Here is a 24,653-nt window from a genome sequence, read left to right as displayed (position 1 = left end):
CTCCAATGCTCTTACCTATTAAGATTAGGGGGCAGCAACTAGGAAAATGGCTCTCTGAGTTGGGGTCTTCATGACTCTGGAACTTTTGCTACAGGTTACAGATTGAAACCCTTAAATACTTTTTAGTCTAGTTTGTTACTGTGTAACTTCAAATTATTTCTGATTTATAGTGACCCAAGGCAACCCTGTCATGGGGTTTTCTTGGCAATATTTTTTCAGAGGGGAGTTTGCCAGTGTCTTCCTCTTAGACTGAAAGTGTTTGACTTGCCCAAGGTCATTCAGTGTGAATACATGGCTGAGCAGGTATTTGAACCCTGGTCTCCCAATGTCCTGGTGCAACACTCATACCACTACATCATGGTGGCTCTTTAGTCCCATGCCTCTCCAGACTTCCCAAACTTTTTCTATCTCTCCCCACCCCCCCAATGATTTATTTCTAAATGTCTCCAGGAAGAGCAATTCCAAAACACTGCAGACTCGCTGCACTGTTTAAAACAAAATCGAAGTAGATTTCCAGCCACTACTGTTTCATTTCTCTTTTTGGTTCTTTGACAATTATGGCAGTCTAAGGTTTTTTTTAAGGTTCCAGGGCAGAAAACTGAAGCATAAACCCAATGCAATTGTCCATGTCTGACTTACACGGACATGAAGCTCTGAAGAAAGCACTAATTCATTCAAAATACTTTTTCAAAGAGAGGAGTTTATTAAACAAGGAGCAGTGAACACCTTGGATTCAAATTCATCATTTGAAATCAGAATAATCTATTTTAACAGCACAGGAAGAACTGGATCAGACCATAGGCCATCTCAGTTGCACATTCAAGTGCTACGATGAAAGTTTTAAGAAAATGTTTGACCTCCCTACAACACTGGGCATAACCATGGAAATTTTGGATTCAAACTCTTGCTCACAGGATTGGTTTGCAGGGGTGGGGGGAGTATTATCTCAGACTAACCTAACTCACAAAGTTTCAAATAAACAAATCTTAACTCCTTATAGGAAGGCAGAATACAATTATACACCCACTCCATTGATCATTTCTTTTGGGAAGCTTGCACAAAGTCTAAATGTAACTGAGGCTTGTATTCACTACTACTCTGGGAAAACTCCAAAGAACTTTAATAAATCTAAAATAACTTCTCCACTTTGTTCTTTCCTTTTTCATCTAGTCTGTTTTTCTCCCCACCCTATTATTTTTCAAGTAGGCACAGAAAACTGTGTGCATTCATTAATTTATTCTTACCTGTTTGGAAGCTTTCGAAACAAGTATGAATCCATTATTATCAATGAGGAAGCAGTTCAGATTCTGTGGAGAAGTGAAGACAAGATTTAAGAAAGAATGTATAAACGAAACATAAAACAGAGGACTTTATCACATGGACAAAAAAGACGGGAGCATAGCAGGATGCTCCTGTCAATATCGCTCAATGATGCAAAGATTATCACATGACATTGCGCAATATTGCAATTATTCCACAATTATCACATTAATAAATAGGAATTCTAGTCCCGCTTTTAAGATTCTAGCACTGAGTTATTGCGTGATGTTGATGCGAGCATCCCGCTATGCGCCCATCTTTTTTGCCCACGTGATAAAGTCCAGAAAGTGATATATGAAGCCCCTAACAAATATGGGAGCAAAACTGAACCTTCTGGGCTGGACAGATACCAAAAGATTATCTAGTACTGACCTCTACGGAAGTTGGAATTTCCTGAAACTAGTTAGGGGACTGCAGGTACTCTTGCGCCACTATAACAGTATTACATTTCTTAATATCAACAAGGGATAATCTTAACTGAATTAATATGAGGATACCTCAAAATCTTTCTCTGCTTGCATTCCTAAAAAAGAGGTGGTTCTGTCTATAAGAAGAGTGTGTGTGAGAGAGGGAGGGAGTGAGGGAGAGAAGGGGGTGATCAAACCCATTTTTGGCTCTAAATCTCCCCATGGCTGCTTCTGATAGTGCCCTCCACCAGAAAGCAGCTCTTCGTATATTTTCCTTCTCATGGGAATGCTTCCCTGACCAACTACCACCACTGCCACCACCACTACTACTATTACTTCTACTATTACAATTTCTGCATCCCTATCCCCATCCCCATCTTTGGGACAAAGTAAACATAGTAGTGTATTATTCCAATATACAAGGACAATAACATTTAAAAAGCAGTTGTAAACTAAATTTACTTGCTCATTTTTATCTTCAGAATTAGTCACAGCTATGGACTTCAAAATGTTTTAATAAAAAAAAATCATTAAGCCTAACAATACTCTTGATATTCCTTTCACATCTGGAGAGAATGGAGTATCACAATCCTTTACATTTCCTAAATCAATCCTGGAATTATAATGAAAGTTAAAAGTCCTTTCAGTTTCTCATTGAAGCCTCAGAGGTTTTTGCTATCTGCCACTGCAAATTGCTAACTGTCTGATGAGCAACTTCAAAGATCTATTTTTCTGGCTTCTTGCCTGGAGTGTATTTTAGCCAAGTAGATCCCTGGTCTGAGGATATCCCAAGGAATTCAGATTTCTTGCAGCCTCATAACTTGGAACCAGTCACAGGGTGCCTTTGCACATTGCATTTAGACAAAGGGCTTGAGAATTCTGGCTTCCGGAGGATGAGGAAGCATGGTTGTGCATGCTGCCATATTGCTGCTGCTCCAAGGCAGAGCCAGTAAAAAACAACCATGGACCTTCTCTCCATGGTTTGTTCACTGCAATGCCTGAACCCAACACTCTTTCTTGTCTCTCCCTTGTGGTTTGCTCTTGTCTTATGAATCTGGTTGGTCCAGGGAGAGAAAAGCTAGTGTTGAGATCATATGTCACAATGAACATTGAACAAACAGAAAACCTATGGTTTGCTTCACCATTTGCAAAAAAACATATTATGCAATGGAGTGTATATTGGTAAGGTGCCCTGTATCCAATTATTCTCTCTTCCCAAATAGCTTAATAAGGCTATTGGGAGAATAAAATAGGGGAAGCCATGTGTTCCCTTGTAATTCCCTGGGAACCAAGGATAATGTTACAGTTGAAAAATAAATAAAAATAAAATTATTATTGATTTATTCTACAAGCTGCTTTAACACCTTACATAGAAGAATGTCAAGTTATGAATTTAGATAAATGGATATAGACAGATGGACTCATTCTCATTCACATATAAAAGGTGAGTGGGAGAGTGGTGAGGTTTATTATTAACAAGAAAAGAATATATGGAGAAAGGAGTGAAATCTGCTCTTTCCCTTCTTTCAGCTCTCTGTGGTCTTTTACTTGAAGCTATTTTCTCCCAGTCCAACTCATTTCCGCTATCAAAAATAAAATAGAAGAACACTGCTTGAAGAAATAGAGCACAATAGGTTTCACTTTCCTTCCCCGAGCACTCTTTTACATTTAAAGAGTACCTTCTAGTTTATCAGTGAAAAAGGCAAATGTATGGATGTCTGCTCCACACATCTAGTTAGGCCCACAGGCAAAGGAGGCATTGAAACAAGCAATATTTAATAGAATAAAAGTGCCTCTGTATTCTTGTGAAGGTAAGCAAATGAGGAAATATACATTCTGGCCCTTGACCACTGAATTACATATCTGACTGAAATTTTACAGTCCCAGCAACTTACATCATCCAGGCAGTTCATGGGACAGAGGCCCTCCACACCACTACACTGGAATAGAAGAGAAATTAAATAGCATTATCATTTCAAATTGAATAGCATTAGGCATTTCTACAGCCATTATGAAGTAGATCTATTCAAATATCTCAGGTAGGTGAGTTATATTCTGGATTCAGTGTTGGACAACCTGGAGGAACCCTGCAGAAGCTTTGGAATGTAATTCCATTCTTCCCATGTCACGTGGGGCTGATGAGAACTGCAGTCCATAAAAACTGAAGCAACCCAGGTTAGGGAAGGATGCCCTGCTGTTTTCCCAGCAAGGAAAATCATATTAAATAAAGCTACAAGACAAATATTCCAGAGGTCTCCTCAATTCAGCTTTCTAGAGAGCTAGTACAGTGGCCTTGCATATCTGCTGGTTCCAGGACCTGCCTACTCCTTGAGGATACCAAAATCCGTACAAGCTCAAATCCCATTATATGCAACGGTGTAGTAAAATGGTGTCACTTATAAAAATGACCAAATCAAGTTTTGCTTTTGGACTATTTTTTGGGGGGGATTATTTTCAAGGTGTGAAAATAAACCTGTGCATACATAGGGCCAGTTGTATGTCATATGGGCTATCAGCCCTAGTGGAAATAGTGGCAACTGCTTCAGTGGCCAGATGCATTTTGATGCCTTTTGAAAAATATTTTGTTTTTGATTCTGTATTGTCATATTACCTAGTTAATAGGGATTGTACCCAAATTCTGTGCCTATTTATCTAGATAGCCCTCATGCCCATTTCTTCAATTAGTTGACTCAGAAGCAGTTCTGGTCCACTTCTCAACCCTTGTCGGTTCCTCTTCTATGACTTCACTAGGACCTATCCCCATGATTTAACAAAGACCTGTCTCCTGGTCTCAGGTTTTGGCCATGAAACTCTGGAAATGGGATGATCTTGACTTGGCAATGGCAACCCTACTGTGTGCACATCTGTAACAACTAAACCCCTGAAGGGCAATTAAGTTTTAAACCAAAATACCAATGTCTACCATGATGCTACTTCCAACAATGGATCAATAAAGATATCTGTTTACCAAGTGGTAATACGTAAACCTTTGGTAAATTCTTCATATCCATTCTCCTAAAAGGTGATGCAGAGAATTTTATTACTCTTTTTTATTACTCTAGATTTCTGGTCCGATGTGGATAAATTATTCTGTCCTCTTGGAATGACAATAGATGAAACTATCATGCTCACTGTAGTACATTGATAGTTACTTCAGTGAGCTGCCCTACAGGGACTGAGGGATATTCAGTGCATCAAAGAAATGTTCAGGGAAGGAAAGCATGGCAGAACCAGACCTCCACATCAGTGATTTATTAGCAAAAGTGGAGAGAGCAGTGGTAATGTTGGCTGCTTTTAGTCTTCTGGTAACATTGTGACAAATTATACATGAACAGTGTGCAGTGGCCTTCGGCACTGTCTATTTGCTTCAGCTGGAGCTTTACAATAAACCAAAGTTGACATATGCCAAAACAATGAACTGAAGAGGTATGAAGGGTTAAATAGTAAGAAAATCTTATCAGCGCTTGTGTGTTTCATAATTAACTTTGTGTTATGTTACCATGCTAAAACTAGAGGACTGGCGTTATCTGTGAAAACGCTGAACAAAATGCTGCCCTTTTCTCAGGTCAAAAGGAATAATAATAATAATAATAATAATAATAATAATAATAATGATAAAACCAACATGGTGATTCTAAAGGAGATCAGTCAGCCCTGTTGTTTTTCAAATATGAAATCTAAGCCCAGCTAGCTTTGTGGTTGACTGAAAGGGTTGGAAAAATATATGAGTAAAAATATCACCACTGGCCCCCTACTGCTGTCAATCAAACCAACAAGTGGGAAGACATACAGATGACTGAGTTAAAGTGACTGTGATACAAAGGACAGGCCTGTTCTTTCTTTTCACTTAGCTATGATATACAGAAACGTGGGTGATTGATTCATGATGGAGCTTATCTCCCTCACTCCTTCCTTGGGGAGGGCAAAGGGTTTAATGTATTTCATTAGTGATTCATTATAATATACCACTCAAAATTATTATCTGAAAGATAAGACATAAATGAGTTCAAATCCCCCCCATATGATTTTCAGTGCTAAAAATCAGGGATGTTGAACGGTCTCCAAAAGTATTTCTGGTGACAGGTTGGGAGAGAGAAGTAAAAACCTCTATGCCAAAATTTTTAGCAGGCTATTTGTTCCTCCACCTATGTTGTCATCAATGGCAAAGATAACGTGATAAGCTTCTGTTTCATATAGGCATTCACTTGATTTGTATTGGGCAAACCACACTGTCATTCTTGTTGTATGCTTGCCTTTCCCCCCTCAATATTGTGTATTAGACCAAGAAGTTCTGGAATCCACACAGCTAATTTTAGATATAGATTCAAATCAGCACTTCTTTTGATTAAGCTGCACTATCCTGTCAATCAGGAATGCAAATATCTGCGGGAGACAAGATCTGATTGTGATAATAAGATTCTCAGGAGACTGTTTTTTGTTTGTGTGCCCATCTGTGCATATTTATAAAAATGCCTTGTGTATTGCAGCTTTGTCCCAATTGGGCTATCTATCACATGGATAAAAGTACCTCAGTATAAAGGCTTTCCCTCTCAGCCTAGCTGTATTAATTTGTGATTAGTTCTGCTTGCACTTCTGGTGGCACAAAGGAGCACAGCAGAAAGAATAAGCAGGAGAAGCAGGTAACTCCCTTGCTTTTTAGAAGTGACATGTCAGGTAGAAAGAAGAACAAGAATATTTTGCACCTTAGTCTTCAAAATCTAATCAGTGATTCAAAAGGAGATGGTCATTGTCTTCAAGCACTCCTCATTCCCCAAGGATTGGGAAGAAGATTCCTGGACCAGATGCACCTTTTTTCTGATCCAGCAGCACTATCCATTTTCTAATGTTTAGAAACGCTTGTCCTGATAACCTTGGCCTTATTGGTTCAGTGTGCCTTAGATAATGTTCTTTTGGAATACAGAGTGTAGTTAGAAAGACATTATATGTTGAATTTTAATGTTTTGAAAGATTGTTATACAGTTCCATATACCAATTTGTATTGAACAAGTAGTTTAACCCACTCACATATCAATATAGGCTAATGTGACACTAGTATGGCTTTGTCCTTTTCTGATATTTGTCTTAAATGCCTATAAACAGCCTCACACCTAATTACAAGTAGAAAAGAAGTACTCCTTCCAGTAATGTGACTTAACTGATTAATCTTAATCTTAACTGATTAAGAATATTCTTCATTTTTGTGAATTTATTTGCTAGTTAAAAGCCAGACATGATCAGATCAGAATGTGAGCTCAGATGTATCATTCCAAAGACCTCAAGTTATCTGCAGCCTGGGATTGGGATTTATTTCTCCACAGTAGATGCCAAATCTCAGCAGGATTTGGCTACATCACTGGTGCACAATAGCTTACATTTGGGCCCATGTCTGAATCTTCCAGTTTCCCCCATTACTTAAGTCACTGGTAATTTTTTTTTAAAAAAGGGAGAAAAAAAAAAAGAAGAAAAAAAGAGAGAGAACTACACAGATGGATGGAGACAATTCTTTATGGAACAGACTGTGCTATGGGAAAGCAGGACAACCTCCCCAAATCAAGTTGGTACAACTTCTTCCTTACAGGGCTATGCTCAAAGAATATGCACCCACTTGGTTTTTGGGATCCCATAGTCTACACCTCCTTCCCATTTAACAAAGACCCACACCTGTATACCATGGAGTGGGGTGAGAGACTGGCACAGAGAAGAGTGGGTATGAAGGTTACGTAATACCTTCTCCCAATTATACAGCCTTAAATTTGGATCCAACACACTTTCTCTGGCTCATAAGTTTCCATGTCCTCAGCTACTTGTTCTGCTTTTTCTGCAGTATTTACTTATGTACAGAACTGTATTCAACTCAATGCCTGACATACACGACTATCAAAGCATCATAAAGCACGCAGGGTACAGATTCTGGGAAATCTCTTGACCATCAGAGCTCCTTACTTACATCAGTGTCATTGGGCTGTGAAGCATCAGCACAGGCAGCACAAGCAGTACATAGAAAGGAAACGGGAGGGGGGGGGGACAAAATGTCCATTAGTCACTCCTTATTGAATCACTATTGAGTGCCAGTGAGCTCAGGGGAAGCTTGTTACATATGAAGCATGGATGTTAGAAACAAGGGCTGAAATGTGAGCAAATATTCAGCATTCTTAAGTAAATGATATATAGCATATGAGATTGGGAGTTTATCCCGTGAATACCTGGAAAAATCACATACTTACACAAAATGATTTCACATGATGTTGCACAAAACCCACCATTAAAGTGGTCACAAAGAAGTATTAAAGCACATCTTTTTACTTTCAGGATTTCAGTGACAATGCATTTCCGATATCACTTTATTTGCACAACTGCATGTGATAATCATTCATGCAATTACTCACCATTTTCACTTTATTTGCAGGATGCTTTAAATGTACTTTAATTTCACTTTAATGCTGAAATTAGCCCCAGCATGATAAACTCCTATGTGTATGCACTCAGATTTGATAGCTCTTAATGCTAAATATCTAAGTTGTAGCTCTCAAGACTGCTATGCAGCTATCATATTCTCCCATTAGATGAACTATTCATTTATGACCATCTCCATCCTGCTTAACATCCTCACTTTCCTATAGGAACTCACTTTCCTATAGGAACAGTGATAGGATTGATGCTGAGTGACACAATGCCCTTCGTCCCTGCATGCCCATACCTGGATATTCCACCTGCTTATTGGGAAGATTGGCGTGGAAACTGTATATAGTTAGTCTCAAGGTAGAATGAAGAAAAGGAGATTCTGCAGATGAAACCACAGTAATGTTTTTTTTTTATTATTATTTTTCCAATGTCTGGAAGTATAAGAGACTTCTCTCAGGAGATTCTACAAGAGGCTTACCCATGAGTAAATCGCCATGAAATTGTCATAAATCGTAAAAGAAGTGTGATTGGGATTCTTCTGTAATTACCAAATGGCAGCTCCATGATGATTTACTGACAGGAGAAGCAGGTCCTGATGCCTCCATGACAATTTACTCAAGGGAGAAGTGCATAGGTGTGTGGACCCCGATCACACCTCTTTCACGATTTATGATCCTTTCATGGTAAGCCTCTTGTGTGAAAGAATCCTTAGAAAAAAGCGCCGGGTCTTCTTCCACCCAGGTGATGCTACTATTCCTCTTGGTGTGTATGTGTGTGGGGTGGGGGTGAAACTGTCACTGATTCCAACTGTAGCCTTCTCCTAGGACAAACAGGAGCTTTAAGTAATAGGATTTTCACCTGGATACTTTGAGGACAAAAGAAGTTAAATCTCCCATCTCTGTGTGCCACTATGTGTGATTGGCCCACCCAGAGCAATTTTGAAAGCTATCAAAGGACACTTTAAATGCATTAAGAAATATAACACTGCATCTAGACTGGCTTTCAATCTAAAGTTTTGTGTCAGGCTATGATATTCAAGGCTTGTTTGCAATGCAAAACACAGTGCCAGAATCCTGACAGCTATATCTGCATAGTAAAGCACTTTTTCTCACTCTTGAATTTAAATGCTCTTCAGTCTCTTAATGTAAATAAAGAAAAGGCAAGTGCTAGAGGCAGAAAGTTGCAAATGAAGCTACCAAAAATGCTCCAATATGTAGTACAATAACATTGGATTGTCTCAGTAAGAACCTTTTGAATTAAGCTTAATGAAAATGATACAGGGGAGAATAAGTAGCTATCTAAATTAAGCAAAGGAAGAGTAATGTAGCGTAGTGCAATCAGTCTGCTAAAAGGGAACAGGTATGCACTCTATAAAACTGAGGAGGATTTTGGATCCCTGAACTGAGAGAGACATAATTCCACAATTAAATGTGTCAGCTGTAGTGGGTTTAATGCCACACCAGGCTTGTGACTGTTAACATGATATTCTGAGAACAAACTGGCAGCTGATGCAGCATTAAAGTTGTCAAAGGATTAGCAAAATGTGTAATTTAAAAACTAATCTATTGCACAAATCTGTTTAATACGCATTTCAGAAAGATTCTTGTGGGAATGTGATAAAGAAAATACCATCTGTCCCAAACTGTCAACATACATTTCCTGAGACTAACCAAGGGAAAGTGACCCCTCTGTTTTAATACAATGTCTCAGCATAAATATTAGCCTTTTTACCTGCTGTGCAGCCATCCACAACTTTCGTTGGAGTAGTTCCAGCTTAATTTGCACGCCCACAGCTTGGAGGAAACAAAACAAGGAGGGAAGGATTACACAAAAAATAATAATAAATGTGTGATAGCAACAGGAAATAAATCTTTTCATGGAGCAACCAGAAAATTCACTGTTTCCAAGTGTAAATGACAGGTAAATGCTGAATCAATGTACAAAGTGAGAGTCTGGGGTTTAACAAGGTAATGGAAATGCAAGGGTCAACTGTGCTGAAATAATGACACCTGCCTCCCACTAAACACTAGAGTGAGACAGCAGGCTGCTAAGATGCTTTTCTCTTTGGTTGGTGAAAAAGATAATAAAAGCCATTAGAAATAAGCCTGATTCAAAATTGAAATGGGGTAATTGTATGATGTGTGAAAAAGTATTTCCTTTTGTCTGTCCTGAACTTCCCACCATTGAGCCTCATTGGATGACCTCAGACTTCAATATTATGAAGTATACTTTCTATCCATTAGCTTGACCCCCACACACAATGGTGTCACTAGGGTTGGTGTTACTCAGTGCGGTAACTCATGGTGTCACTGCTCACCATTGACCTCCTCCAATACCATACTATAAAGAATCCTTAGCACGGTGGGCCCTTGGTATCTGCTGTGATTTGGTTCCAGGACCCTTCATGGATACCAAAATCCAAGGTTTGCTTTTTGGGGAGGTGTGTATGTGTGTGTGTGTGTGTATATATATATATATATATATATATATATATATATATATATAGCTGTGGATGGTTGAATCCATGGACAAAGACTCTGTGGATATGGGAAACCAACTGTTTTTGTACTCATTTTATTTGTAAATTGTAATTCCCATGTCTCACTGAATGTAATGGCAATAGCTATGACATAAGCAACTAGCAAAATTAAAAGTATACCTTTAAAACATGTGCAGCCCAAATATATTTACATTTGCACAGTTTCATGCAGTTTAAGTGAAAATCTGGTAAGATTTGATTTTTTTTAAAAGAAAAGTTAAAAAGAGTAAAAAGAAAAGTTCAGGCCTCTCCTTTCTTCACCCACCCAACCCAAACTTTATCTTCTGATGAGCCCCAGGGTTGTATAGGGATGTAAGCAAACACCATAGCCTATTTCTGCCCAAAGGCAGACATCTGGGGAGTCTTGCTGTCATCTGTATTTAGGGTGTCACTTGGTGGGACCTACATTCCCCCCACCACACCACCTAGTGATGTCATTGCCCCACATAATTTTATACACCTCTTTGTATCTCGTCTTACCAGGCATTTTTGAATCTAAAAAGCCCCCTTCCCTCACGGGGAACAGCTCTAGTCCCTTGAGCATTTGGTACCCCTTTTTGTACCTCTTACAGCTATACAAAACCTTTTTACATAGACAAGGAAGGCTGGTATACTTGCAGGTTTACAATATCTCTATGTCTTTGATTACAACCAAAAGTTAGGAACCTAGAATAAAGTGGAAAATTGATATTTGAAAGCAAAAACTTTATGTTCGCTGCTGTGCACCCACATTTTGGCAACCAATATCAGCAGCAGCACTGTGGAGCTTCTCTGCAGTGGATCAAGGATGGAGGAGCAGTGGCCTCTATGCCCATGGAAGCTGCCATCCCCAAATATGAAACAGATTTTTAAGTCTCACTTTGTTATTGTTTTTGGTTGGGTTTTTGTTTTGTTTTGTTGTCAATGAATGAATGAGAGACTTCCAATTCACCCTATCAACAACCCTGCTCAGTTCTTGCAGACTCAGGCTTCCACGTTTGAGTCTATCCATTTGTAATGTGGTGTTCTTTTTCTACAGCCTTCTATCTTACCAAGCATTATTATCTTTGGTAGTGAGTCATGTCTTCTCAGGATGTGTCCTGACCATGACAGTCTCAGTTTAGTCAGTTTGAATCTAGGGAGAGGTCAGTCTTGATTTGCTCAGATTCATTTATTTGTCTTTTTAGCAGTCCACAGTATCCATATTATTATTATTATTATTATTATTATTATTAACCTTTATTTATAAAGCGCTGTAAATTTACACAGCGCTGTACATACAATCTTTTTAATTGGATGGTTCTTCAGCTCACTACATTTCAAATGACTTGGATTTTTCCCTAACAGCTTTTTTCAGTGTCCAGCTCTCACAATCAGACATAGAAACTGGAACTACAATGGCATGGACTATCTTAACCAGGGGTAGGCAACCTTTTTGAGCCGAGGGCCGGTTGCTGTCCCTCAGACAACTGGGGGGCCGAAGCCAAAAAATAAATAATTAAATAATTTTTTTAAAAAATTAAATATATAAATAAACCAGGACAAATGTAGGACAAAATTTTCAAATGGAAGACACTTTTTTTAAAAAAATGGAGGACACGCAAAAAAAATTGCTGATTTTTTTAAAAATGTTAATATAAATGCATGTTTCTGAGGTTTCTATAGACAATTGCCCCCCAAAGGCCCCGGTGGCAATCAGCGGCAGGACCAGGCTGGGGCTGGTCCCAAGGCCTTGCCGGGCCGCATCCGGCCCGCAGGCCGCAGGTTGCCTACCCCTGATCTTAACTTTAGTATTCAATGATATATCTTTACACTTCAGGATCTTGTCTAGTTCCTTCATTAGTTCATAGTTCCTTCAGTTTTTCTTCCAGGTCTTAGAGGTGAAGAAGTCCAGCAGTTGGGACTCTGGCTGCTCCAGCCCTGATCAACCAGGAACCGTGGCAACCAGATGGCCTGCTCTGAAATGGGCTACTGCTGCGGTCCCAAATGGGTCCCTTTTCGGGTGGCTTTGGGCCACCTTAGGCAGCCTCAGAGCAGCTTCCGGCTGAATTGGAAGCATGCGTTGTCTGCATGCCATACTCTCTAAAGCAGCTGGAAGCTACACATTTTGGCCCATCTGTTTCAGGCCTTTGTCTTCTACTTTCTTGACTGTAGTCTCCATTCTGATTAATGACAGAGCCAAAGTATGGAAAATAATGAACTATTTCAGTGTCTTCATCATCTCCTTTAAAGTTATGTAAATCATCTGTGCTCACTATTTTTGTTTTCTTAATGTTCAACTATAAACCTGTCCTTGCACTTTCTTCCTTAACATTCTTCAGTAATCATTCCAAGTCTTAGTTGTTTTCTGCTAGTAGTATGGTGTCATCTTAAATTGTTTCATATGTTCAATTGTTGATGTTCCTTCCTCCAGTTTTCATACCTCTTTCCTACTAGCCTAATTATGCTTTACATATGATATGTTTTGCATACAAGCTAAACAAATAGGGTGATAAAACCCCTTTGCCAATTGGAAACCATTCCATTTCTCTGTATACTCAACCCTCTACATTTGCAGCTTTGACTTTTGCGATTTGATTATTCAGTGATTTTATTAGTATGTCTTCTCTAGGAATATCTGGGTCCTCCAGCACAACTCTATGGTCAACTTTAACTAAAAGTTGCACTGAAGGACCTAGAGATTCCTAGACAGAACACTCCACTAAGCATTAGTAGCTCCTCCAGTGCAATTCTATGGTCAGTGTCTGGCAGATGTTGACTACAGCGTTGCACTGGATGACCAAGAGATTCCCAGATAAGTGTTCTCTCAGGTTAAAAAAAATAGTATTTTTGATATTTGCAGTTTTTCCACACTCATGGGAGTCCTGTGCCCCTAACCCCAGTGAATGTGGAGGGACAAATATATTCTGTTGTTATTGTTGTTGTTGTTGTTGTTGTTGTTGTTGTTATTATTATTATTATTATTATTAACCTTTATTTATAAAGCACTGTAAATTTACACAGCGCTGTACATACAATCTTTATAATTAGACAGTTCCCTGCCCTCAGGCTTACAATCTAAAAAGACATGACACAAAAGGAGAAGGGAGTGGTGGTGGGGATGAAGGCCAGCAGTTCTTCTCTACCTCCAAGGCCTGGATCAGGGGAGATGGACTGGAGGGAGGGCTTGGCTTCTAGTGGATGGTTAATCTTCTACCAGGGAGGCCTGTTGGAGCTAGCCTGCCTCTCTAGTAGGATAATACATATAAATACATAGCAATACAGGAAATGATTCAAAAAACAGACAACAAAAGAACATCAAATTGAAAGTGACAATTATGCAATGCCTGGGAACACTTCTCTGAACAGGATGGTCTTCAACTCCATTTTGAAGCTGGTTAAAGAAGTGATGGCTCTTGCTCGCGGGGGAAGAAGGTTCCAGGAGTGAGGGGCAGTGAGTGAAAAGGGGCGAATCCGAGATGGGGCAGAGGAAATCCTGGTGTAGCAGAGTAGAGATGCCTGAGGAGAGATTTGGGGGAGGAGAGAGCGATCAGGTAGAAGGGATAATGAGGAAGAGCCCAGGGAAGGGGCTGGAGGAAAGAGAGGAGGAGCCAAGGAGGGGGATAAAGAGAGAGGAGGTGTGCACGGGAAGAGGGAACCGATGCGGAAGAAGAGGACGTGGAGAAGCGGTCGAGTTAGGGCGAGACAGGGTGACTCATAACCCTCATAGAGCCGGACGGCCTATGTCCTTGCAGACCAAGCTGAGTCCGAGGCCACCAGGACCACACAAGACTCTTCAGCTGCGGGACCCCCGAGAAGAAGGGGACTTCCCTTATACAGAGGAGGAGCACTGGAGGAGGTGGGAGACAGGAGGCTTAGTGAGTGAATGGTGGGATAGCAAAGGGGGTCGTTGGGAGCACGAACCACAACCCCAAGAGTGGGAGAAAGCCGAGAGAGAGCCCCTGGAGAAACACGCGGGTGGGCGAACAACCCGAGGTGAGAAGAACCCTGAGGATGCCGAGGAGCAGAAGCAGGACTAGAGAAGGAGACTTGAGGGCGGTTGCCCGAGACTTGGGATAGTTGGTGGTGTTGCACACGGTTGAAGTTACTTGTTGCAATTGAAAGTCACAGTTCTTGCAAACCTTGCCTGGAAAGTTTTTTGCGCACGTGTTGGGGAAAGGACTCCAGTTCCCGACATGCAGCCCGCCGCGCCACGCCAGCCCCGCCCACACCCGGGCTGGGACAGCAGACCTTGACTACCAGAACGGAGGGCCCGAGTGGGAAGGTGAGGAGAAAGAAGGTCTGATAAGTAAGGAGGGGCCAGCCCATGGAGGGCTTTAAACGTCGACAGCAGGAGCTTAGACTGAATACGGAAAGGGAGGGGGAGCCAGTGAAGAGATGCCAACACAGGAGAGATGTGGTCAGAGTGGTGGGCGGAAGTGATAAAGCGTGCAGCTGAATGCTGGACAGAAATTAAAGGGCGGAGGTGAGAAAGAGGAAGCCCAGCCAGGAGGACGTTACAGTAATCAAGTCGTGAGACCACTAGAGCATGGATCTTGGCAGTAGAGGTGGAAAGATATGGTCGGATTTTGGCAATATTGTACAAAAAGAATCTACAAGCCTTGTAGATTCTGTCCTAACAGTAGCCTCTTGTCCTGAGTACAGGCATCATGACAATAATATGTTGTAGCACACCCATTTCTTTAAGAGAGATCCATCATTTCTCATGATCTACACTATCAAAGGCTTTGCTATAATCTGCTATAAGTTGATTTTCTTCTGAAATTCTTTGGTGTGCTCCAGTATCCAGCATATGTCTGCAATATGATCCCTAGAGCCTCTCCCTTTTTCAAACTCAGCGTGAATCTCTTTATAGATACCAATAAACATTTATTGCTTTGTTACATCACTAGACAGCAAAGCAGGCAAAGTGGCCATTGACCAATAGACCAATGCACAATGGGACCAATGCACATCGGATACTCTTGCCAGTATTCCCATACACATCTTTGCAGTTCACTAATAAGGCTTCTTAGTGCCTCTTACACTTAGCTAAGTGTATGTAAAATTATGTTAAGAAAAAGATGGCATACGATTTCAGAGATTTATCGAGATTTAAAGTGCAATTGTGCTTGCAATATTTAATTATAGTTGGTCTCACAGAACCCAGAAAGAGCTAAAGAAGCCATAGAGAAATCTTCATTTTGTGTTCTGTTGCTATTGAGCCTGGCAGCTGGGATCAGGGGCATAGACCACTATTCCTACTCTTACTGCTATGGTGTCAGTGTCCTTCATGTCATGTTTCTACTGCTAGTACATTTTACAGCATTCTTATTATAAAATGAATCTGAGTGCTGTGAAATGGGGAAAGGATTATTTCTTACAGCTACCTACTCCCTGAACTCCAAAACATGCACAATGAGACAAGACACAAGATTAATCTGGATCTACGTTCTATGGATGTAATGGAAGCTGAACAGATAGGACTGAATTTTGCCAACACATTCTTCACTAAATATTAATTGGGCTGCTCAGGGGATGCACTAAGAATCTTAACAGATAATAAAAAGAAGATTTTAGTTTGAGTGTTAAGCAGTATTCAGCAATGACAGAAGACTAACCTGACCCTCTGTGATGGAGATGGGAGGGCCTTACTGAAACTGAAGAAAACTATAGGAAATAATTTTTTGTCACCTCTACAGTGCAAGCCTATGCATGCATAAGGGGTGAACATTATATAGTACGCTGTAAATTAAATTGCAGACCATTGATTTGGACCGTCTTTGTATACCATACCATCCAGCATTTCAGAGTTGAAAACTGGACACCTGCAGCCAAGCAATATCAGACTTTGACAGAGATGGCAAAAGCTATTAATAAGGAAGAACACATAAGCTAGAGGAGGCTATAGCACTTTGTTTTTGCCCAAGCCTACTGGAAAGTGCAAAGTTCTACTTCCTGTCTTCTCCCACCGCTGAGTAAAATGAATGCAACCTATTTTTGCATCCTGTATTCAATTTGCAGCAATTAAAATAAGATGAAGACAAAGGGGGAAGAGGAGAAAGAAACTGGAACATTTTAAAAGCATCTAAACAAGTGGGACTACAGAAGGTTAATTAAGAGTATCTCTGTCAAATTGGGGCAGTTGGAGAGTATAGATGCAAAGTGAATCCCCTGTTATCCACTGAAACTATTTCAAGTAAGAACTATTTCCTTCATCACAGTCACAGTATTATTCAGGGGCAGGAAACCTGCATAAGAGTCTTGAATGGTTGATGCTAGGATCATTAACCATGAAAACATAAGGAGCTATCAAATATTTCAAGTTCTGACCAGAAGAGGACTAAACCTTGACAAACAGACAGAGAAAATGACAAACACAGTAAGCAGTTTCTGTAAATACTACAGTGACACAAGTAATGCCCTCTACATTTAGTAATCAGAAGGTGAAGACATCAGTATGTTAAAAATGAAGATGGCTACATAGTTAATATTGACATAGATTATCACACACAGATGGGATATGGATTGCCCCCTCGTCCTTGTCTCGTCCATGAAAGCGATTGCGCAAAAGCCTTTCATAACATAGGACTGATCCTTTCATTATCTTGTAATTGATGCGACATTGCATTAATGATGGGATGATGTCCGGATAAGCACGACGTCATCTAATGGGACAGGGACAGGACGATGACATCCTGCCCCTGTGGAATAATCTCCATAGTATAGAAAAATTAGATAAATAAGAAGAGAACACAGGTTGAGATTGGTGTGATGCAATAGTGGGAGAAGGAAGGGACAGTCCAAGGGATTGCATTATATAATATTATCATGCAGATGCCTTTAACAATAATAGAGTAAAAATAGTTTAATACTTTTTTAGATTGAAGTTGGTTTATGAGAAAGATATGAATGTTGTTTAAAAGTCCTGTTGAATTGTAGTAGAAATTCTCTAATATTTTTCAGAAACAGTGAAAATATAATAATTCCAATAGTGATTAGGAGTGTTGTGATTAACATGTTTTGAGAAGTGTCTTGGCCTATATTCATCTCACGCCCACAGCCACAAAGGAACTTTGTTCTTCTTCTTCTGCAGCTCTCTGGAGAAAAAGCTTTTGGGGTACACAGGAGGCTACAGGGAATGATTCCATTTGATCTTGGCCTAGCTGTGACATACTTAATAAGAGCTTCCAGTATGTTTCTCCAAATAAAGGACACATTTATTTGGAGAAAGGGAAACAGAGGGAGGAAAACAACAACAATAGAGGAAGGCAGCAGTCCATCAAAACTACTCTATGTTATTCTTTGATTTTTAAAATAATAATCCTACTAATGATTTGTTTCAAAAGTCCACATTCACTCAGACCTAAATAAGTTTGCTCAACTATCTGGAGAACTCCACTTGACTTGGCATCTATACCTTAATCAACATAATTGCAGAGCACTTACTTCACTCAAAACATCTCCATCCTGCTCTGAATATTTAATTTTCCCTGTTAATGAAATTCCCTTCTAGGGTTGAGATAAGAAGCATGCTGCACCCCAGATGTTTCCTGCCTGGAACCCCCAGCATCTGTCATCACTGGTTATGCTGGTTAGGACTGCTGGGATGTCTAGTCTAACAATATCTCTGTTTTCTCTTCTCCTGACCACCTGCACTCCCATTGGATTGGGTGCACACCTGGGTGATTACATTAGTCCTTACATGTTGTCTCAACTCACTCTAATTTGCTGCCTCATTTTCTAAATAAGATTCCCAGGAAAGTAGGTGTAGGATTGACAGCATATGGTGCAATCTTATGCAGAATTGTCTACTTGATATGTCTACTCAGACATATATCCTACTGAATTAAATGGTGCGTTCTCTCAGGAAAGTCTTCCATAGTGCTTGCCCCATGAAATGCCCATCCTCAAAAGGACATATAAAAGCAAGCAAATATTAAAAGATCCAAGATTCAGAGTGCAATGGTGGTGGTGGTGGGGAGAAAAAAATATGGTGCTGCTCCTTCCAGCTCTTCATAGGCAAGCAGGAGCCTGGGAGAACATCTAGTGAGTCTGTGTTGCTCATCCACCAACTGTTCACCATTCACCAACCTGCCATTGTCCCCATGAATATGTGAAGCTGGTAGAGAAGGAGGAGAAGAAATGCCAGTCTGTAAATGTGTACATGCAAACACCAATCAAAAAGAAAAGAAAAGGTACCACTGCTTTTTCCAGATGCTGGTGCAAACAAAGATCTACTGTATCCTTCAGTGGCAGGAATGATTACCTGACCTAGATGACCACCACCCTCCAACCTGACCCTCTCTTCCCTCACCCGCTCCACCACTGATTCCACCAGGGTTAGGAAAAGATTGACAATACTAAAGGAGATTTTTTGCAGCAATGTCATCATTCTCAGAGGAGGCAGGGGAAAGACTTGGAGACCAGCGGCAGAGGTAGCTACAAACCCTCAAATAATTAAATCCACAGAAGTAAACCCCGCAAAAGTAGAGGACCATCTTCTATACCAAGAAACATTCTCATTTAGGCTAGGTTTTTAAAAAGTACTAACTGTAGTTTAACAGGGCACTTTAAAAACTGTGTGTTTTGATTGGTTTAAGAACTGTTATCTATTTCAAGCCTTGGGAAGAGACAAGTCAGAAACAGATCTATAAGGGTCTCCTGCCACAAGCAAATAAAGTATTCCCTCCACATGTTGTTTTTCTAACTGATTTATTTTTTTATTTAGGGAACTTATACCCTGCCATTCTCTCAAAATGGAATTCAAGATGGCAAATAATAAGCTTTAAAAAGCTCAGCAAACTCAAAACTATATTGTAACAGTAAGGTCCATGCTGTGAATTCATTACATTCCTGTCCTCATTCTGCTGTCATGGTAGTTGGCCTGCCCATATTTTTTAAAAAAGCATTCTTTCAGAAAAGAACACCTCAGAGCAGCAGAATGACATCTCTTGTCTCTTTCATCCTTTCTGTAAGTGAAATGTATCTGCCCATCAGCTCTACTCCCCAAGCACTTCCCCTATTGTTGTTGAATGTGTAAGAGCCATTTAGCTTAAAAAGTAACTTCAGGACAGCCTAAAAATAATAAAAGGGAACTTAAGCAAATACAATCTGCCCAAAAAAGAGAGGGGGGGGGGGGGGGAAGTTGGAGAGAATCTGTTAAAGCAGATAAGATGAAGCGTAATTCTTGCAGGATTTGGATTTGGGGACTGGAAATTAAGGGCAGGGGAGACAGAGAAAAAAAGAAGTTGTGGCTTAATCAGGGAGGAAAATACATACGAATCAGAAAATCACAAGCCACGCATCAAGAGGCAGCTGGCCAGGTTCCTAGACTAAGAGCCTGTCTCCAGATTATGTAGACTAAAGTGGCAAAATGATTGCAGGTACATTTGTCAGTGAAGAATGTACAGGTGTGGCAATCAGCCACAACAATGTAAACAAACAAAAGGTGCCTCAATTCATTCAAGAGTTACTCTGGATTCACAGTGGTGTGAATATAGAATTTAGACAATAACTATATAGGCAATGTGTTTTTATTTATTAATCCACTAATGCACAGCCATTTTGGGCTGTCCACCTGTCCTTAGCCTCCTTCATCCCTCAACTGCCTTGCACAGATCTCTCCTGCCCCAGGTGTTTCCTCTGATAGAAGTTTATCACACAAAGGAGATTGGGAGTTTATCCCGTGAATATCCCGGAAAAATCGCATAATTATGTGAAACCATTTCATATGACATTGCACAAAACCCGTCATTAAAATGGTCATAAAGAAGCATTAACACACATCTTTTTACTTTCGGGATTTCAGCGACAATGCATTTCTGATATCACTTTATTTGTGTAATTGCGTGTGATAATCCTTGGTGCATTTACTCGTTATTTTCACTTTATTTGTGGGATGCTTTAAATTGGCTTTGATCTTTCTTTAATGCTGAAATTAGTCCCAGTGTGATAAACTCCATAGTTCGGTTTTATCCTTCAAAGCAACCCAGGGGATGCTTCACCTTATGAAGTCAACGCAGTGATCTTTTGTTCCAGAGTCCAATGTTTCAGTCTCCCTTTTGGCACACAATCAGTTTGACCCTTCTCTTCCCCAAGTTGCCAATGAGGCCAGAACATGTCTTCCATTCTTCTCATTGTCTCTACTTTGTGCTTTCCCTACCAGCTCACTGAAGAACTAACAGACACACCAAGCTAATTCCCTCTCTCTTTACTTTGGAGTTTTTTGTGCAGAATTGCTCCCCCTTCATCACAAGGGGGAAAGGAAGGAGGGAAAGAAGGAAGATGCTTAAATCCTTCCTGATAATCTGGTCTGACTTGCTCTGTTTCAAAAAGGAGTGAAAGGACTTTAAACAGCACAGATGCACCTGCTGTTTCTCTAAGACGAGATGCGGGTAATTCTGGACTTTCAAGCTTCGGCCAGACTTTAGGATTGTAGATGGTCTGAGAATGGGTTTTGCCTGCTTGTCAGAATCAGTTCCTTCATGGAGGGTAAGCCAATGTGCTTGAATCTGTGTGTGTGTGTGAACTGTTGTCATCACAGATGTATCCCCAGCTGTCACTCCACCCTTCTCAGTCTCTTACTCCCCCTCCCAATGTAGTGATTTCTCTATTGTTCAGTGAACTGCCATCTCTTTCACACACACAGGCATCTCTCTTCTTCTCCTTTGCTCCACTTTGAATGGTTCCGGAGCCTTAGCATCATGCAGGGTGAAGGGGGTTGATGCCAAGCCCATCTGTCTGCCAACCACCTGCACTGGAATGACTGGATACCAATGAGGGGATTTGGCACCTCAAAAGAGACTCCATCCCAGCCAAGGAAAAATAGTAAGTAGTGGGTCTTGTCTCTATGCTATCAACTGACTTCTGGAAAAAATACTTCGACACATGTGTTTGCCCGCTTCCATTCTGTCCTGATGATACCTGCTGTCATAAGAAGGATTTGGCCAGATGCTGAGCAAATGATCTGTGTTTATCGGGGGGGGGGGGGGGAGAGAAGGTGCTTCTAAGGAAGAATTCAGCTGTTGGAGGCCACCGGACATTATTTGAGTGACAGAGTGGCAGATGATCATTTCAGTGCAGGCACGCATGGTTAATCCAAGTTGGATAAAAACAGCTAGAAAAACATTGCCTGCCAGCCACTGAGAAGGTACTACACTTTCTCTGTGGCAAAGGGATGTCAAGTCTGAAAATGTAGACTCAGTCATCTCAGTAGTTTGTTTTGGGCTGATATGTACATGGTAAGATCCTTCTCTTCTCTTTCCCTCTGTGTTTGTATAGGTGTATATGCCTTCAGGTCACCTGTTTACTTACGGTGACCCCATGAATTCTTCATGGGAGTTTCTTAGGTGAGGAATACTCACAGATGGCTTTGCCAGTTTCCTCCTCTGAAATATAGTCTACAGCACCTGATATTCATTGATGGTGTCCCATCCAAGTATTAACCAGGGCTGCTCCTGCTTAGCTTCCAGGATCAGCTAGGATCTGGTGTCTTTAAGGTATTTATTATCTGTCCCTTTCTCCAATTCCATCATCAGCAATTTAATAAAATAACTTAACCATGAAATGGAGGGGAAGAGTAACATTTCAGGTAATCATGGTTTTATGGGAACATTTTTTCAACTGAGTTGCTTCTTAAAAAGAGAAAGAGTAGCTGGGTAAAATTAACATATGATTAAGGAAGGTAATGGAAGAAAAAGGAGAGCATGTGTGGACAAAGGGCTTTGCCATAGAAAGTTCAGATCCCTTTTAATTGGAATTTAATGTGATAAGACACTTTCTCTTAGGTTTGATTTTTGATGCCCTTATTCTCCACAGAAGAAATATGCTACAAAACATGAACCCAGAGATGCTGTGCCACAAGAGAAGCCAAAAATAGTTGTCTAAAGAGAAATCACTCTTCCTGTGCCAACCCCTGCTGCTATCCCAGAGGCGGGTCTCTGAGATCACTGAACCTTTGTGAAGGTGTCATGCTGCTGGAGGAAACAGGGAAACTAAAAAGACCCAGGCTGCCTTTTGCAGCAGTTAGGAAGGATTTGCTCAGAGGAAAGTGGAGGCATTGAGAAGAAATGGCAAGAGGATAGGGCAGGGAGAGAGAATAAAGGGAGTATATAGAATCATAGAATTGGAAGAGACCACAAGGGCCATCAAATTCAACCCTCTGCCAAGCAGGAATATCAATCAAAACACCCCCCCCCCCCCAACACACACAGATGGCCATCCAGCCTCTACTTAAAAACCTCCAACGAAGAAGACTCCACCACACTCTTAAGGCAGCATATTCCACTGTTGAACAGCTCTTGCCAGTTCATTTACACTTACATTTCAGTGGAAACAAGCATATTTTACTACCACCTGGTCCAAAACTACCCAGCTTTCCAAGGCACCACTAAGAACAATAATCTCTAGCTAAATGTTACTGGATACTCTTTGCCCTGATCTCTCTTTGATATTGAAGTCTATCTATTCTCTTTATCATTATGCAACTTAATAGTGCAAACAATTTCAAGTTCATGTGTATTATAAATGAAATGCCATCTTCATAAATGTGATCTTTCTCTCTTGTACAGAGATAACTTAGATCACTCACAACAGGTAGTACTTCTTTCCTGTCTTTCATAATAGCAGTTTCATGTACAGCTAATAGTACTTACCTTCATGGTTGATTCTTGCATACCAAAGGCATAGCAAAAGACAGAATTTTTAAAATAGTTGTCTATCCTAAAAATAGTTTCTGTCTTTGACAGATTTTACCTTAAAAGAACCTTCTATGTCTTTCAGCTTTTTTGTTTGTATTTGTGCATGTGCAAATGCCTATGTAAACAAGCAAGAATAACAGGTATGCTGAGTGAGACAGAATACACATATATATGCCTTCCTAACAACAGACTGCCAAAACGTACCCATTTCATTGTCCACATTTATTGGTTTATTTTAAAAAGGAGATGTTTAGACTTTAGCTGAATGTTGGACCAAACATCCACCTGAATGAAGATTTGGGGATGTTATAGTCTGGTAGTGCATCTTGGTTTATTTCTGCTGACTGTGGTGGTTACAAGGCTTTCACTCTCACATCAGAGTATTTTGTACTTTATATAATCAGTACAATGAGCCTGTTAGATAGGTTAGTAGCAGTGTGCCCATTCATAATGAGAGGGGATAAAATTACGAGATGGTAGTTTGTTTCAGCCAACATTGGAACTTTTTCTTCCTACTTAACATTTTAGCCATAACACCTCTCAGAAATCCATATATGAAGGTCATCCATACTTTCACAATATTCTGGTATACTGAACCTTGAAATTTTTTATAATAAACCAGTTAGTAAACAACAGCAAACATCATCACTGTATTCAATCCTCAAATATTGCTTGTAACTTTATGAACATAAGTAAGAGTTGGGTTTTCCCAAAAGCCAAGGTAATTCCCATTTTATACACTTTTATCACTGATGTAAAGGCCTGAAAACTGGAGATACTTTTTTTTATCAACCACATTCACTCCAGAAAGAGACATCACAATGCTTTGTTGCCAGGGTCCATTTTGGAAGACTGGGTTGTTCTGTAATTGCTGAGAGTGAACAATGTTTGCTAGTGAATTTATTCCAAGTGAGCGACTGGCTCAAGGGTATTGTATCCTGGACTGACATTATTGCAAATATTATCAACAAACATAATTCACCCAAAGCAAGTAAAGATGAATCCAGAAAAAAGAAACTGCTGTGAGGAAAGTCCAAACATCCTAGTAGTATATATACCCTTGCACTTAGCCTGAGTGTTGCCTGCTAGTACATTAGATTAATAGCTGGTTCCTTAATTTAAAGATCATTCCCATTCATCATTTCAAACCTTTGTGAAGTTATTCTCTAAGCACTCTGCAACAGCAAGAGTATATAGTAGGAGGTGTGAAAGTATCAAATATGGAATGGTGGGTGATGAACAGGCTAGATGAAAGCATATGGTTTATGATGACAGTACTGAGGGAACAGAGGAAGTCAGTTATTGCATGTGTGAAGTCGTAACAAT

At 40.2% G+C, this 24,653-nt stretch overlaps 2 protein-coding genes across 4 annotated transcripts in view; one reads left to right on the top strand and one right to left on the bottom strand.

Moving 5' to 3' along the window:
- Positions 1-24,653, top strand: part of LRTM2 (leucine rich repeats and transmembrane domains 2) — a 57,300-nt gene that overhangs the window by 2,497 nt on the left and 30,150 nt on the right. Inside the window, exons 1-2 of one of the 2 annotated variants that reach the window (XM_042470127.1) lie at positions 20,946-21,120; positions 21,278-21,456. The gene's annotated coding sequence lies outside the window, so the exon portion shown is untranslated. Of the gene's footprint in view, positions 1-20,945; positions 21,121-21,277; positions 21,457-24,653 lie in introns of those variants that run through there. The other variant, XM_042470129.1, reaches the window with a different exon arrangement.
- LOC121931953 (voltage-dependent calcium channel subunit alpha-2/delta-4-like) overlaps positions 1-24,653 on the bottom strand; it is a 58,152-nt gene that overhangs the window by 31,686 nt on the left and 1,813 nt on the right. Inside the window, exons 2-5 of one of the 2 annotated variants that reach the window (XM_042470130.1) lie at positions 9,861-9,922; positions 7,675-7,689; positions 3,623-3,667; positions 1,245-1,307 (exon numbers count right to left, since the gene is read on the bottom strand). In XM_042470130.1, coding sequence (XP_042326064.1) covers positions 1,245-1,307; positions 3,623-3,667; positions 7,675-7,689; positions 9,861-9,875 — 138 coding nt within the window. In that variant the 5' untranslated portion in view covers positions 9,876-9,922. Of the gene's footprint in view, positions 1-1,244; positions 1,308-3,622; positions 3,668-7,674; positions 7,690-9,860; positions 9,923-24,653 lie in introns of those variants that run through there. The other variant, XM_042470131.1, reaches the window with a different exon arrangement.

This window comes from Sceloporus undulatus, chromosome 5, assembly GCF_019175285.1.
Source record: "Sceloporus undulatus isolate JIND9_A2432 ecotype Alabama chromosome 5, SceUnd_v1.1, whole genome shotgun sequence".
Classification (NCBI taxonomy): Eukaryota; Metazoa; Chordata; class Lepidosauria; order Squamata; family Phrynosomatidae; genus Sceloporus; species Sceloporus undulatus.
The sequence above is the reverse complement of the archived record's forward strand: the minus strand, read 5'-3'. Positions and strand labels throughout refer to the sequence as shown.